General features: G+C 35.7%; 1 protein-coding gene across 1 annotated transcript in view; it reads right to left on the bottom strand.

The window, feature by feature from the left end:
* Positions 1–3,240: 3,240 nt before the first annotated feature.
* Positions 3,241–16,801, bottom strand: part of LOC107048342 (NADPH oxidase 5) — a 69,565-nt gene continuing 56,004 nt past the window's right edge. Inside the window, exons 14-18 of the mRNA XM_015271483.1 lie at positions 8,584–8,725; positions 8,130–8,341; positions 7,593–7,774; positions 6,009–6,218; positions 3,241–5,838 (exon numbers count right to left, since the gene is read on the bottom strand). Coding sequence (XP_015126969.1) covers positions 5,437–5,838; positions 6,009–6,218; positions 7,593–7,774; positions 8,130–8,341; positions 8,584–8,725 — 1,148 coding nt within the window. The 3' untranslated portion in view covers positions 3,241–5,436. The remainder of the gene's footprint in view (positions 5,839–6,008; positions 6,219–7,592; positions 7,775–8,129; positions 8,342–8,583; positions 8,726–16,801) is intronic.

Here is a 16,801-nt window from a genome sequence, read left to right as displayed (position 1 = left end):
GCGCATGTGTGATGTCCTGACGTTAAATTTGATAAATGGCGCTATTAATCAACCATTTTAATCCGCGAGATTTGAATCATTATTATAAAACGAAGTTAAATAACACCTGAAATTTGAGAATGTAAAGAAATGCTAGAATGAAAGGACCATGAACAAGGGACACAGAAAATAAGTCTACAGATGCGAGAAAAACTGTTGCCGGAAATCGTAAATGTCAAGTACTTGAGTTGAATTCTCAGTTTATAGTTCTCCCAAGATTTATCACAATGATACTTTTCTTGAAAACCCAAAATTCAAAGAGAAATAAACTTGACGGTCATGGTCGTAAAATCGTAAAATCTCGGTTTTGGAATATTTGGAAAGTGTTCTGTTTCAAGTGGTCCACACGTGTTGAGTTTTCCTTTGTTCATTGTATCGCGGGGTTGAAGGGCCTGACCGCCCAAGATTGAAAACTGTTGACGTCACACGTTCCCCTTTCTCCCTTTTTTTCGTTTTTCGATTTCTTTTTCGAGTTATCCCTCTTCCCTTTTCACTGGGTCAAGATTGCGTGCGCAACTTTTGCTCTAGTGGGGGTGTAGGGACCCAACCCCTAAATTTAAGTTTAAGGTAAAGTTTTTCCCATCGTGGCTGTTGTTTTGACAACTTTTCAAGTTTCTCTCTTCAATTAGTTTTTCCTTCAGAGTTTCGAGCTTATAAGTTTATTCGGTTTGTATCAAGCTTCGAGTCTATATAATCTACAGTTATGGAATAAAAGTTTTAACGTGCTCTCCTAAGCACTAGTGTTTTGGATTTATTTACAATAAAACCCTCAATCCCTTCATCCCATCATTGAACGAGTCAACTTCGATGGAGTCCTCATCAGAGGTTTAGCGGCTAACGAATCCACAAATCAAAGTTTGGCGCTCTAAATTCATAAAAGCGCCACTGTCCTCCTAGCAACATCGATAGGACATAACACATGATTGCCTAGTCACATTATAAAGTGTGAGAATCAAGTTACAACGTTGGCAGCGCCTGTCCAACTGAGCCTCACATCCAACGTTGAAGTGTTGCCACCGGTGCATTTAAATGTAGGTTGTAGAACCATGGGAAATGTTTTATTCTCACTTCAAATTACTTATTAGAGTAAACTGAAAAATTAATTCAGTGTTGTATCATTTTTTCTTTTTGAAAAAAAAAATCAAATTTCTTCGCGTCATCTATATATATCCGGATCTCGGAGTTGAAGACAGTTTGTGAGGACAGTTTGAATTTAGTTATGGTGAGATGCGAGGACAAGAAGACACTTTTGTAATTATTTCAACAACACGAGTAATATCTTCAAAATAAAAAATAAAAACAAGTGTTTTTACAAAAATATCTATCAAGTCAACATTTTTACAAAATTTATTTAACCAAACATTTTGCTTGGCTTTCTTTTTCATTTATTTTTATTTTTTTTAAATTTAAGGTTTCCAGTAAAAACTGAACAAAAATATTTTTTGGCACAGTTTTTTTTTACAAATATATATCTATCCCATGCATTTGTTCAATGAAAGCGTTTTAATGATAATTGAATCAATTTTAACCTTTACTTTTTTATTCAAATAATGAGTGGACGAATAATTTCCGAAATTCTTTTCGAAATCGAATGGAAGAATGATTCTATCAATGTTATGGAATGAATTTGGAATATTAAATTTTTTTTTCTCGTATATCCTTTCGGGTCTTTACGATTTGTTCCCTTCTCACCCCCCAACCCCCTGTACCGCATTCACCGAAGGACAAGGGAAAACCTCATTTGAGGGAAAAACCTGTCCACGTAGTCGTCTCTTGCGAGACTCCCGCTCGACAATGAACCCGTGAGATTTAGAGTGTCACAAATTTCGGCCCCCCCAGCCGGGAATCGAATCCGGGTCTCCCGTATGCCAATCCCACACTCCAACCACACGCCCACCGCCGTCGGTAATTTGGAATATAATATTTTAAGAAATCATTAGAATGCTCCCTTTCAGAGCAATTTATGAAAAATTATAAATTTACAAAAATCACCATAATCCAACCAATAAGAATAAGTATCGAAACGACCTTTTAATCTCGATAGCGTAGCTGTGAAACAAATATTTTCAGTTATCATTGAATGAATTTAGAGCATGATAGCAAAAAACATCCTCGACATTGTGATTTTTATAAAACACAAAATTTTTGAAAATTATTTTAAAAATCAAAATCAAAATCCTTGGATGTCTCATCGCCTTTACCTTCGAAGTCGGTCGATGAGACATCCAAAAAAATTTTTTAAGCTATCATTCAACTAATTCAGACATTTTTTTTGAGTTATGGTGGGACTACCGATTTTTAAAAAATTTCTAAAATTCAATAATTCAATATATGGATTGAATTTGAATGAACAACAATACCTACATTACCTACATTTGAAAAAAAATCATTCAATTCCATCGATTTATTAGCCAACACTTGAAGAAAAAGGTTGTCACATTCGCTCCCCTTACAGTCGCGTTTCCCCTCGATCACTTGTTCGCCAGTGTAAAGGCTTCCCCCACTTCCTACCAATCTCGACTCACCAATGTAAACACATCGATATTTTCTTCGATACGCTATTGTTTCGCATTTCCAGAAGACCGTGAATGCGAAAAACACTGTCAGTAAATCTTTGAAAAATTAATTCAGTTCATACCCGACCGTCGCGGGGACAGGTTCATTTGTATTTTATTTGTATTGTTACTAGGAATTAAAATGAAGCGAGGTAGAGAGTGGGGGTCAATTCAGTGAGAAGGTGCATTAACACCACACGGAGAGGAATATTCAATCAAAATTACGGAACAGTTCATGTAATCCGCAAACCAGAATCGTTTTCAGTCAATTTCTATAGGAATTGGAGAGAATAAATCTGCAACGTTCTGTAAATTCTCAGGACTGTCACCTCAAAAATACGAAAAAGTCACGTAATTTTTACAGAACAGATCGTAGAATTTGCGTGACGATTGACACTTTTTATTGAATTTTACTCCGCTCCCACATTGCGTTTCGAAACGTAATTTTTAGGACTCTTTTCTGGTAATTTTTATTGAATATTTCTCTCCGTGCAGAACAAATGTCACTTCTATAGAATGTTAGACACAAAGCTGCTCTAATTAAATGCAGACAATGAGAAAGAAATGCAGCAAACGTAAATTTTAATAAAAGTCTTATTTATTGAGTTTTTGTTGAAGTGTATTGTCAATTTAAAAAAAGGTTGGTTAGACTTTTTTCTTCTAATTGTTAATGAAAATATTGAAAAAAGTTTTTATGAAAAATAACTAAATCGTTAAATGTTTTTATTACACGAAGAAATTATTCTCCAGTTGATGAAAAAATTTATATTATATAGACGAAAAAATACATTAAAGAAACATTCAGTAAATAACGGAGAAATTATTCAACGAAAATGTCAATTAAAATGTTCGTAATTATAAAAATTGAAAAACACTCGGACTGCTTTTTCTTTCTGTTTACTCCTTTCTTATCGTCCGGAGTTCCAAGAACTTAGGTTGCCACCAGGCGCTCGGTGGGGCTAAGAAAATATAGTCGTGTTCGCCGAATCGGCTACCCCTACACCCCCAGGCGCGCGACTATAACGGGAGTCTACTGTATATACGAACAGGGTCGAAATATAGCATATTCGGAGTTCATGGATCATAATTGGTTGATATAACATAAAAAATCCGAAACATAAATTTGAACAATTACAATGCTTCCATTCGGAAGCAAAAACGATGCGTAATTGGGCTTTTGCAGATTTTTTCGGAACATCTTACGGAAAAAGTAGTTGTTTAGCTCAAAAATTGGGTACACTGGATGATTTCAGTCTTCTATACGGCTAACAGACAATAAACAATGTGTTTTTTTTACACTAATGATTTTTTACAATAATAAAAATCGAATATAGGGAAAATATAAAAATCCTTATTCCAATTATCCGTGATGTTGAAAACTCATAACAGTCGAAAAAACGATGTTGCAATCTTTGAAAATCAGCTCATCGGTTTCATTTTCCCCTTCCATTCTTTTAAAACAATTCCACCACGTTCATTGCCCATAACAGGTAGCCAATTAGTTCAATCTTCGCGTCATACTGCAGTCATATGACAGCCATCCACGCTTATTGCCCTCACTTTCACCTCCAGTCCTCATGCACCTAGAAATATTGAAGAAGGTACGCCTGGCTTTTGACGTGAAATGTCATTAAACCATTCTGCCTCCTATCCCTCTCTCAAACCGCAAATGAATATAAAAAGAATTACAATAAAAATTTTTTTATCCCCAAACAGATAGGGGCTTTCACCACGCGTCAACGATTTTTTCTGGTTTCCATATTCTTTTCCATTCCGTTGCTCAAGAAACAAAAAAACAACTTTTTTCTTTCTAGAAACTTTAATCGTCCTATCGCGTGACAGGATCCTTGCTTGCACCCCATTTCTGTCTTTATGGTGAACGTTCGAAATTTTTTTTTTCTCTCTTTATTCTCAAACTCCCTCCTTGAATCTGAACTCCAATATCTCCGTAAAATTTATTTTCCCCAGGGCAATTCGACAGTACTGAACATAAATTATCTCGTAAAATCGTGAAGGAGATAATGAATGCCATCCCGCCCATTATAAAGAGTGTATTTTTTTTTCTCTCAAGTAAAAACGAAATGGCAAAGAGATACAGTTGAATACGTTGATCGAATACCCGTGAGTTGCCCACTGAATTGAAAAGAGGGGAATAAAGCATGTGTCCAATGCATAAAACCACTCAAATGAAATTTGTTGGACGTGACTACAACGTGTTTCACCTGTAAGTGATTAAATGCAGGAAAAAAAACGAGCGTCGAACAAACGCTTGAAGTGAAAAAAACAAGACACATGGGCTTTGAGAGTTAGCAAAAACATGACAATAAACTCAGTGCATTCGTCATTTGTCATGTGTTGTCTTCAAACGAATCTCTCAACTACCAAAGGTGATTTTTCACGTGTTTTTTTTTCTTCACCACTCCCTGCAACACTTTTATGCATCTACATCAACATAACATAAATCCGCATATACATCCGGTCATGAATGTCCTGAGGGTGTCCTTTGACGCACCATAGACATGATGGGTCGCATGGGAATATCTTCTTGTTTGCTCTTGCACCATTTGCGCAATCGATTGGGTTTCAAGCCCACCCACACACACACACACACACACACACACATTGCCACCAATCCAAGCGGCGTGATGTGTCGTATGCCTATCTGCTGTACGGCCAACGATTATTAATCGACGGATTATCAATGGACAATCTCTGCTCCCCATACTGATTGACCTACCCGCGATCTCTCACATCAGTCACATTAAATCGTTTTTCAGTCGTTAAATTTTCCACATGAACACAAAACAGATGATCTGCACTAATGAGACAATAATCGTATCATCTAAAATGTTTCCTTCCTGAAGTTGAAGCCAAATTGATCACACTTATAACGCAAAATTCTGCCCAATTGTGGTGGGCCACAATAGAATACCGTGACTTTTCCCTTTTTACGATCGTCCAATTGTTTAAAAACTTTGTCCCAATTGGGTCGGCCAGCGTTGGTACGTGTTTTCAAGCCAGTTATCAAGTCCCTTTTCTCCCTCTCGTGAAGAAGATCCATGGCAAGCTGCAGACCAACTGCTTTCATATCATTCTTCTGTAGTGCACTGGTTATATACATGTGCATTTCTAAGAATCTCTCCATTGTGGCGCCCAATTCTGCTTGCTCTATTTCCAGTTGTGAGAGAAGATTTACGAACCACTCGAATGAACGTTGGTCACGATTTATCCAGAAGAAATCAACCTTTCAGTAGCAAGGAAAAAAGAAGGAAAACAGCATTAAAGAAATGAGGGATTATCGTAAAGAGGAAATGAATAAAGTGGTGGTATTCAAGTAAAATGAGACTTTTTTTCTAGCTCTTGTCCTTTGAATGAAATAAAAGTTAATGGCTATTACGCCTGCCTTTCAAGTACCTTTCTCAGCTTCATGACCGTTGTGGGTATCTCACTTGCCCATGAGAATTGGCACTTGGGGCAGGTGTGCCTTGCCTTCCAGTACCTATGCATTATCGACTGTAGAATAGAAGCAAAAGGTGTGACTCCGATTCCCGTGGCGATTAGTACAGCGTGTTGAGCCTGAAAGATGTGACTCGAGGGCGCACCATAAGGACCATCCAAGAATATCTTCAAACATAAGTGGAGCAATATAGAGTTCGAGGGTATGAAAAAAGAATGTGAGGCGGCATTCACATATATACCGGAAGAAAAAAATAAGTACGCATGATGAAATTGAAAGGCAATTGGCCTGGGGTAAGATGAGAGAATTTAGGGGTGCAAAGTGTTGGGACAGACTTTAATAGATAAGATGATGAGTTTCCATTTTCTTTTACATGATGGTCACCATTTTTACACTTATTTATCAGTAATCATTCTGCCTTACATCTTATTTTGTAGAGAACTAAGATTTTTTCAAACTTCTGATAATTTTATAGAAAACCTCCGAATATTCTAGAATTTTTGAGAAAACACGATGTAATTTCTTTATGATTTCTACTCATTTTCAATGATTTCTAGAAGTCATTGGCAATCACTATCGGAAATGGAAATCACTTGATTTCGAAAAATTCTGGTGATTTGTTCCTTAATTTCCGATCGAGTCGTCCAGTGATTACGCACGAGAGAATTCAATAGAAAAACCTAGCGAATTCGTTAGAAAATTCTATTGGATTTCTATTGAAGTTTCTATTAGTTCTTGGCCGATTCTATTAAGATATTCACTAGAAAAGGCAATAGAATGCGATTTTTCTATATAACTTATTCTCTTCAGATATTTCCTATAGAATTTCCTCGGCTAAAATTTTCCACGTTTTTTTCGGTCCATTTTTCTTTTCTTCTCATCAAGAAAATTAAACAAAAAAACTTGGAAAATTTGAACCGAGGAAATCCTGTAGATAATATCTCAATAAAATAAGTTGTATAGAAAGATGGAATTCTTTTGACTTTTTTTTATAAAATATTATCTATTGAACATTTCAATAGAATCGTCCAAGAACTAATAGAAAGTTCAATAGAAATCCAGTAGAATTGTCTAGCGAATTCGTCAGGTTTTTCTATTACACTTTTTCATCCGTGATTTCGTAAGTGACCAGCCCCTCGGATTTATGCTAAATGATGTTCCACGATTTCAACACATGAAGACCGCAATTGGTAAAATATAATCAGTATTAATTTCCATAGCCGCGGTTATCTTCACTTCGCCACTTATTCATCTTCAAATTCAAAATCAGAACTATCCAAGAATATTTCCAAATATAAGAGAGCGAATAGAAAGTTTGGGGGCGTAAAAAAGTGGGGTAGAATTTCCATATATACCGAGACATAAGATAAATACACATAATAAAACTAAAGAAGAATGGGCCAGGTGGAAAATGTGAGAATTTAGGAGTGTAAAATGTTGGAAAAGTTTTTCAAGTACAGCAGTGTGGGAAGAAAATGAAATAAGACAGAGTGTGTGAGTGAGAGAAGAAAAAAAGATTGTCAAGATATAAAAAAGTTTACCTCAAGTGGTTTGCCAACGGGATAGCTCATGGAAGGATGAGATGAAAATTGACTCTCAGTGTCCAATGTGTTACTCTTCTTCTGTCCAATCGTTGCGATCGCTCCCTCGATTCTACCCTCTTCAACTGCTGCCGTCAGTGTTTCACTTTGTGACACTCGTTGTTGCACCGTCAACGGTGAAACTAAATTTACAAAACAATTAATCTATTTACTGACACTACTGAATAGACACTTCATAATGGCTTTAGGAATAAGTGGATTAAAACGGCTTATCAAAAAGTTTCTTTACCAACAATTATGCAATTACGATCGGGTAAAACCGTGAATATCAAATTCTCCACATTTAATGGCAAATTAGCTGATTACGCGTAAACAAACTTTCACAATATTACAAGCAAGGATTATTTGAATAATCGAGTTATCTAGCCAGCGCGTATGATAGCTACCCCCGTTCTCCCCCAACTCGCGGTTAATTTCACGAAAATAATAATCTCCACCCAATTATACCAACTTTAAATACGGATTTTATTTATGTACCTGAACTCGTCGTTGTGACATACACGTGATCCTCCATGCTCGGGGTTTTAAATGCTATAATCGTTGGCTTTGTTCTCATGTATCGAAAACTCTGAGCGAGTGATTTGTTTTGGGGGCTGAGGTAGGCACAGCCGAGGGATTTCAATCTAGCTCGTCTTATCTGCGCCTCATCAAAGCTCTTTTCTGACTCGGATCTCATGTAGTCGCGAAGACTGTAAGCAAAGAAAAACGCAAACTCTTTCAAGTTGGAATCACAGTGACCAGGCTATTTAATAAACTGCCCTCGTTTTATATATAATTTAATGGAGTTTGTACAAACACCGACAAATTGAGTTAAAGTTTTAATGAGGTTTGGATGGACTGCAAAGAGATAGCTTGAAAAAAAAACGGGTCGCGTGGAATTGGTATTTGATTCAATTAGAAAAAAAAATATTTTTGTTTATTCAGAACTCACGCCCTCACTCGCTCTCTCTTCTTGTGCTTGGTCTGCATGTCAGGCATTGAGAATGACTTCTCCAGAGGCATCTTACTGCCAAGAAGTAGCTGCCTCAGCTTTCTATCTCGTGTAAATGCTCGGGCATCTTGACAAGTTACTCCTGAAATCATGTATATCCGTTGAATGGGTAACTATTCAAGAGAGGAGCAATTTCTCGTTTTCAACTTTTGCTTTCGAATGGAAGCATTGTTGTAATCTTTAATATGTACGCTTCCAGTTTTTTATTTTGGGGCGACTAATTTTGGGCTTACGAATCAGAATATGATGTTTTTAGACCATGACCATCCACACAGAAAAATCTAAATGTGAATTACGTTTAAGAAGTCGTCTTTTACACCTTTTGAAGCGTATTTTACATTTGATGTTGAAGCGTCAATTACCGTAATTTATGGTTTTGTATTTGTACATGCGATGATTTTTTTCCCTATTTTACGGTTATTTATCCGTAATTAAATGAAGAAAAAGAAGTTATTTTAATCGTAAAATACGACCCTTTTTTCGGAAATTACGTATAAGTAAATCGTAAAATACGTTTCTATTAAGATCGTAATTGACAAGTTCTTGAGCGTGAAACAGAAATAAGGCTTAGACACAAGGATCGTAAGTCCCTGAGGATGCTGATCTAAGTAGAAATATTCGGAAACAAACACGAGAAAAAAATATTCCCGAATCGGATATCATATTCCGGAAACAGGAATATGTGTAGTCCGAAATCGGGGATATTAATATATTCCGGAATCCAGAATAATATTCAGGAATCCGAAATAATATTTTGGAATCCGGTATATTATTTTCCGGAATTCGGTATATTATATTCCCAAATCCGGGATATTTTATTTTCGATATTTCGGAGACATCACGAGGGGTTAGCAGATTTTTCAGAGAGTGAAGGGAGTGTCGTGAGATATTTTTGAACAAAAAACTTTTGGTCGTTTTGAGTATTTGGGGTTCAAATGTTTTTTTTTTTCAATCAAAAATACGAAAAAATTTGTTTTTCGTAAAATAATCTGTAAGGAAAATTTTCACCCCGTAGTTTCAGGTTAAATCTACAACAGGCCTTTGTTATTGGAAAATGTCTCACTGTGGGATTCGAGGCGGTTGGAGATTACGAAAAGGTATGGAGTCTTACATTGGTTCCGATATCGGGAATTGAACCGACAAATGTCTCACTTGCATATATTCATACCGACTCATTTGTACAGATTCATTCCGACAATAAACTAATTATCTAGTTTGCACCTGTTGCCTCGCTTAGTGAATTGATTCCTTTCCTTAACACCTTTAAAACTCAATCCCCACATCACGACATACTCTTCACCTTCTGAAAAATCGGCAAACCCCTGGAAATCGTACAAAGGGGTACACGGTTGAAAAAATAATATCTGAATTTTCTGGTAAATGACACTGAATTCAATTTAACGAAAGAAAGTCCATGAAATTTCAAATTTTCCTGAAAATTCGACGCCATTCCTGATTTATCAGTGGAAGAGATGAAAATTCCATAGTGTACATGAATTTCCAATATGAACATGAAAATTCAATACGAAATTTCAAAGAAATGAAAATGCAAAGAAATTTTTGGCAGTTTTTTCCTCATTTCCATTATTTTTCATGGAATAATTCAATTGAAATTTACAATTTCCATGAATTATTCCACGAAAATCATGAATTTTCCATAACGAAATTCCCTGAAATTTCTGTGAAAGTGTCACTTATTTGATATTTGAAAGCTAAATTCCGAAAAATTCAGTTAAAATTTTTTAACAGTGAAATGAGAAGAGGAAAAACTTAATTTTTCGTATTTTCAAACGAAAAACAATGTCTGCTGCCTAAATACTCCGAACGACCAAAAGTTTGTTATCGGAAATTGCCGCACGACACTCCGTCCACCCTCTGAGAAATTGGCAAGCCCCTGGGGATGTCTCCGAAATCGAAAATAAAATATCCCGAATTCCGAAATATTACTCCGGATTCTGCACGGAGAAAAAACAATCGGAAATAGTCTTGCGATAGCAAAACTTTTCCCGAAGATTCCGACGAAGGGTACTGCTCGGGTGAAAAAATCGGGAGAAATTCGATTTGAACTCCATATCGATCAAGAATTATCGAAGGGATCCGATTATATAGACTGTTTAGAAAATGTCGCGTTCAATCGAGAAAGTCCCGAGAATTTTCGGAACTTTCCTGAATCAATTACAGTAGACTCCTGCGCAGAGAAACATGCAGGGTTGTAAGCCTTTTTGGCAGAAGCCATGTGACATTTACTTTTTTTTTCTACCAATTCCATTGGTAATAAACTTCCGAATAGATCCGTACAATTTCGCAGATGATAACTACTCAGAAACCTATTCAAATTGGTAAGGGGAATTCTTCTACTCTATCGAGTAGAAGAAGAAGAAACGTCTTCCTCTTGAAACGTATTTGCCCCAAAATATCTGATTCTTCGAACCCGTACAATTAGACTCATCTCATGAACCAAATTAGACAAACGTATTCACATTATATTTACATGAAACACAAGATCAACTAATGACTGTACTTTTGATAATAAAAATAGTAGAAAATTTACACTTCTTAAAAAAAAAAAATAGGCCATACCGAACTCTACCTCTGTCATAGCTATGACATTTCATCAAATATAAAATACCATAAATTTTTGTTATAACTTTTTAAGTCATATAGAGACGAAAATCATTGATAAAATGACGATGTGTAATCTTTTAGAAAAAAATATTTTTGGATAAATTGCTCTATGCCCGGATGTACTGAATCGATGGAAACAAAATTTTATACATAACTGTGGGCTCATAATACAAATTAGTACCTAGAATCTTAGATGTCTAGATCAAGCTTGATGCGTATTATGGACACCACATTAACTTTAAAATGAAAAAATTAGAAAAACGCTGATATCTCAAAAACTTTGTATGGGCGGGTATACATATTTTGATTGACCTTGATTGGAGATATCGTGACAAATATTTTTAAAAAAAGTGAATGGGCCCAGTAGTTTAGGAGATATTAAGCATAACAGTTTTTCACAAAAAGTTGAATATTTTCTAAACTACTTATCCGATTCAGCTCGTGAACAATAGTTCTGTAGTATCATAAGAGCTACAATTCTACCGAATTTCAACTTCTTATCTTGAATTTTCAGCGAGTTATCGTTTCAGCGATTTGTTTTTCCTAGTAAAAATGAAAAATGCCGATTATTACTACACTGACCCTAGTTACGTAGCAATATTTTGATTTGATTCGATAGATATTATCGTAAGAAAAAAAAAACTTCAATTCGGTCACGTAGTTTATGAGATATCTTAAGGAAAAAAGAATTTGGAGAAATTGCCATATCTCGGAAACTACTGGGCCGATTAAGCTGAACTTGCGCCCACAAAGGCTCCAAAGTAATACCAATTGTCTGACAAAATTTCAGATTTTTAGCTCAAACTTTAGTCTTTTTTTCAGGGGGATTTATAAAAAATTTCCGAAAAATCGGCATACACATTCTGATATACATACATACATGTTCTAAAAACATTATATTTTCACGTTTCATGACATTCTAGATCATTTCCAAGCAAAATTACGAGATCGTAAAAATTATCAATTACAAGGCTGGATCCATGTCTTATCAACTGGCGACATTTCAACTGGCGACATTTCAACTGGCGACATTTCAACTAGCGACATTTCAACTAACAACATTATCAACTAACACTCCTTCAACTAGGACATTTCAACTGGAATTTTATGCGAAACATAAACTCCAAAATTCCAAGTTTTCCGATTTTAGAAAAAAAGTGAATTAATATATTTGAAGTTTTGCAAATATTAAATGTTTTTTTTTTTCAATTTTTGACAACTACTTTGTAACATACAGCTATCCAATGGAAATTTCAATATATCTAATATTTCTCAAAAACATTCGGAATACGTAAATAACGATGATACCGCACAAATGGAGAGGGATAATCCCCTCATTATTATGGTGCCTTTAGTATCAGATTATAGAATCAGTTGTTGGTGAGAAATAGAACTGTGCACATGGCCCTTCAAATATGCCGTTAACATTTGTGAAGAGTACGAAAGGAGCTGATCTGCTTCTAGAGAACAATTTTGGAGTTTATGTTTCGCATAAAATTCCAGTTGAAATGTCCTAGTTGAAGGAGTGTTAGTTGATAATGTTGTTAGTTGAAATGTGGCTAGTTGAAATGTCGCAGTTGAAATGTCCTAGTTGAAATGTCGGCCAGTTGATAAGACGTGTTACCACAAGGCTTCCATTCGGAAGCAAAAAATGGGTTGACTTTAGAAAATAGTTTCTAGATTTTCGAAACTCCTGTTCTTAAACTTTATCCTTGGTGGGATCATAAAAACCAATGAATTTGGGGATTGTTTTTAAGAACAAATATTTTCTAACACCAATGCTGAATTTATCTTAATTACAAAAAAATATCAGATTGAACTAAAAAATTGTAGCCGAGGTATTTAAAGGGTGTAAGTGTACCACACATAGGGAGGGGTGCTCAAATATCGGGAGTTTCAGATGTGAGGAAAAAATCCACGTCTTTTCAACTAGGCGATATTTCAACTGCCGACTGCTTAACTAACACTTTTCCAACCGATTACATTTCAACTGTGACATTTCAATTGCTGAGATTTAAATACATGCCATGGATCGCCATGGAAACATGGATCGGACCCAAAGTACGCCGATACCGACCCCCCCCNGATACCGACCCCCCCCCCCCACAATTCGAAGTTGATATGTGGAATTGTTATCAAGCGGTAAAAAATAACGAACCACGCACGACAAATGCAGTGGAAGGTTGGCATAACACACGTCTTCAACATACGTCTCCAAGTATCCCACGTTGCAATGGGTCGTTTCATTGAAGCCCTTAAGGGCGAACAGTCTGCAATGGAACTCAGATGAACACAAGCCAACGGTGGCTAGCCCCCTCCAAAAAAAGGAAAAACTTACAGAGATCATGGCGCGAGAATCAAGAGAATTGTTAATCGCAATAATACATTGGACAATATTGAAAACTATCTGCGTGGAATCATTCAATGCATCTCAATATAAAATGAAAAACAGCCTTTAAGGATAATCGGGCGAGCCCGGAGGGTTAGAAAAAAAGCAGCCAGTTTTCTCTTTTATTTTTTACGTATTCTTTGAATGATGGAAAAGGCGTGTGCAAAGTTTCAGACTGCTGGGGAACATGGTTAATTTATTATGAATTTTTGAAAAAGTGGTCATTTAACCCGTGATCTTATGGAACTCAGAAAAAAAACTGCAAAACCCATGGAAAAAAAACAGCCAAAGTTATGAAACTTTAGACACATTTAGAACATGTGATCAATGATTTTTTGAGTGAAAAAGATGGTCGCCTAGGAGCATTGTTTATTAATAATAGCAAAAAAAGTACTGAAAAATGAAATTTCTGCGCACGCAGCCCAAACGAGCAGCAACGTCTCAAGAACCGATCGGGTGGGGGTAGCGCGGTTAATTTAAACGTCTCTCGAGAGAGAGCGATGAAGCGTTGTGATTAAAGCTCCCTCGAGCCAGTGGTACCAGCTCCTGGTGAAAAAAAAACACTACCGACGATGTTGCCACTTTTTCGCATGGATTAATATTTTTTCATTTATTAAAAAAAAAAACAATCTGAAAACCATTCAATGCGTGGAACAGATACAAATAAATTTGATTAGCTCCAAAAATAATTTTTAACCGGAGATACGCCCTAATATTGCCTGAATTTTGAATCCGAATGGGAAAAACTTTTTTGTTCAGCGATTGGTTTTCTGCAGGAAAACAATAGAAACCCCTCCGCCTCACCTCCTACATTTCCTCCTCGCCCGATTATTCTTAAAAAAAGGGTGACAAATTCTTTAAGTAAAAAAACTATTAATACTAAATTATTGATCTCTTGCAAGTGGGAATATAGAAACAAATTAAATCTTTGTATGATATTAATCATTAATCTATTAGTTTAGTGATTCAATTGAGTTGCATCACGTAGTCTGTTGAAAAGCAGAGTAAAAAAAATGAAAATCAAAAAATTTCAGCTAATTCCCAAAAATATACTAATTTCAAAACTCAAAAACTATTTGATATGTGGTAGTTGAAAATTTCGGTTCAAATGACACTAGTTGAAATGTCTCCTAGTTGAAAAGACGTTCCACCGTTACGAGTCACGATACACTAGGCACGAGGCACGAATTCGGTGATCCTCCGTCTAATATAAACTTCCAGTCACGAGACACGAGACACGATTCCGGATATCCTCCGCTCCATACAAATTTCCAGTCACGAGTTACGAGACACGAGTTACGCTCCCCGAGTCACGAGACACGGCATGGGTGCCAATAACCACATCGAAACAAAAACCCCTCCTCAACAATAAAACCACCTTTTCACAAAACACCCTTCTTTACAAAATTTCCCTCTTTGCTTTATCCCTGCTTTATATTATCTTGATATTTATATTATTTACATTCACCTTTATATTTATATTATTTATATTATCTTTAAATTTATCCATATTCAATATCCTGAATCCTGTATACTATATTCCGGAATTCGGAATAATATTCTGGAATACGCACATTTCTGATTCCGGAATATTATAAACCCCATTCGAGAATTTTTTTTTTTCCGTGAACTTTCAATTTATCAGAAAACATTAGCACATCTAATAATGAGAAAAAACAATTGTCCAGTTGTTTGCATTCGAAGGAAAGGATTATAGGTTGGTTGTCAATTTTGTGAATTTTACACTCAGAGGATTTATTCACTATGAATGCACGACTTTAGATGAAAATATTCGTCGATTCATTCTCCGCGAAGGCGTACATATTGGGAACTGGTGGATGGGCGGAGCTTGCGGTCTTGAGATAGCACTTTACATATAAGTTTATGGCGTGAATTTCATGTTGATACGACTTGAATGAAATTGATCTCATTTCGAAGCTTAAAAAAAATAATCTGAGAATGATTCATAATTTGTTGAATTTCACTCTGCCAATCTCGAGTTATTGATTTTTGAAGATGGCTCAGTTTGCATTACAGTCCCATTGAGCGGAGACGTTTACTATCTTAAAATGATTCTTTTTCTCACCAGCAGATGTCATACACCCATCCACCAGTTCCCAATTTATGAGTAGTCAACACTCAGCCTAGTTGATAGAGAAACACCAAGAAACTTCATTTTTTTAAGAGAAAAATGTCTGGTTGGATTAACTGATTATTTTTTAACCATTAACAAATGAAAATATGTCCCAACTTTTCTCTGTCAAACAAGTTTGTTTCCTCGTCAAATGAGCATTTGCTAGTAGTTGACCAGCTTTGTTGACAATGTTTAAATCTTTCGATCATTTTATTTGCTTAGTAGATCAACATCGGTAGTTGTACGTATGAAAAAATGAGATAGAAAATCCTAGCATTTTTACTAGAAAGTTCTATTGAATTTCCTTTGGAAATTGCATCAGCTTTTCATTTCTTCTTGAGATTCTTTAGCTGTATTTAACAGATTTGTTTTCTTTTCAAGTTTCATAACTTTCCATGAAGGCCAGTTGCACCAAGCCCAGTTAAGAAAATCCTCAGTTAAATATCGGAATAATTAAAAAGTCTGCCGATTAATTTTGGTTGAAAATTCATCGAAGCTATTTCACCAAAGAACGTCGTGTATCGATATATCATTACCATTTGCCAATTATACCGCTGATTTTAAAGTATTTAGTCAATATTTATGACCGAATGGCTGAATGAAAGCATTCTACGACGAATTCCTAAAAGTGTCCACTGGTAGAATAAATATACTCCAAACATAAATTTATTCTAACAGGGCTTGATAAAACCGGGCCAAAATTAAATAAAATCCCAGAAACCAAATAAGTTTTTTAATAGGAGTTCAACTGATTTTTTTTATCGAAACCTCTACGTTTCGTATTGAGTTATTTATAGGTGTGAACTCATCAGAGATGCTATAATGGTTTCATCATTTAAACGTTTGAGAGCCTGGGTTGAATTATCTGTTTTAAACGACTTGAAATTATTCAACAAAACGAAAAAACATAGAAAGATACTTTCCAAAAAAGATACATGAAATAATTGATAGATGCTGAATTTGCCGCTCTATAAAACCTTTTTCTAGGTTCTGAATCTGAAATTCGTTTG

This window comes from Diachasma alloeum, unplaced genomic scaffold (assembly GCF_001412515.2).
Source record: "Diachasma alloeum isolate Michigan unplaced genomic scaffold, Dall2.0 Dall_scaffold_00187, whole genome shotgun sequence".
NCBI classification, from domain to species: domain Eukaryota; kingdom Metazoa; phylum Arthropoda; class Insecta; order Hymenoptera; family Braconidae; genus Diachasma; species Diachasma alloeum.
Note: the sequence above shows the minus strand (reverse complement) of the source record. Positions and strands in the feature narration are given on the sequence as shown.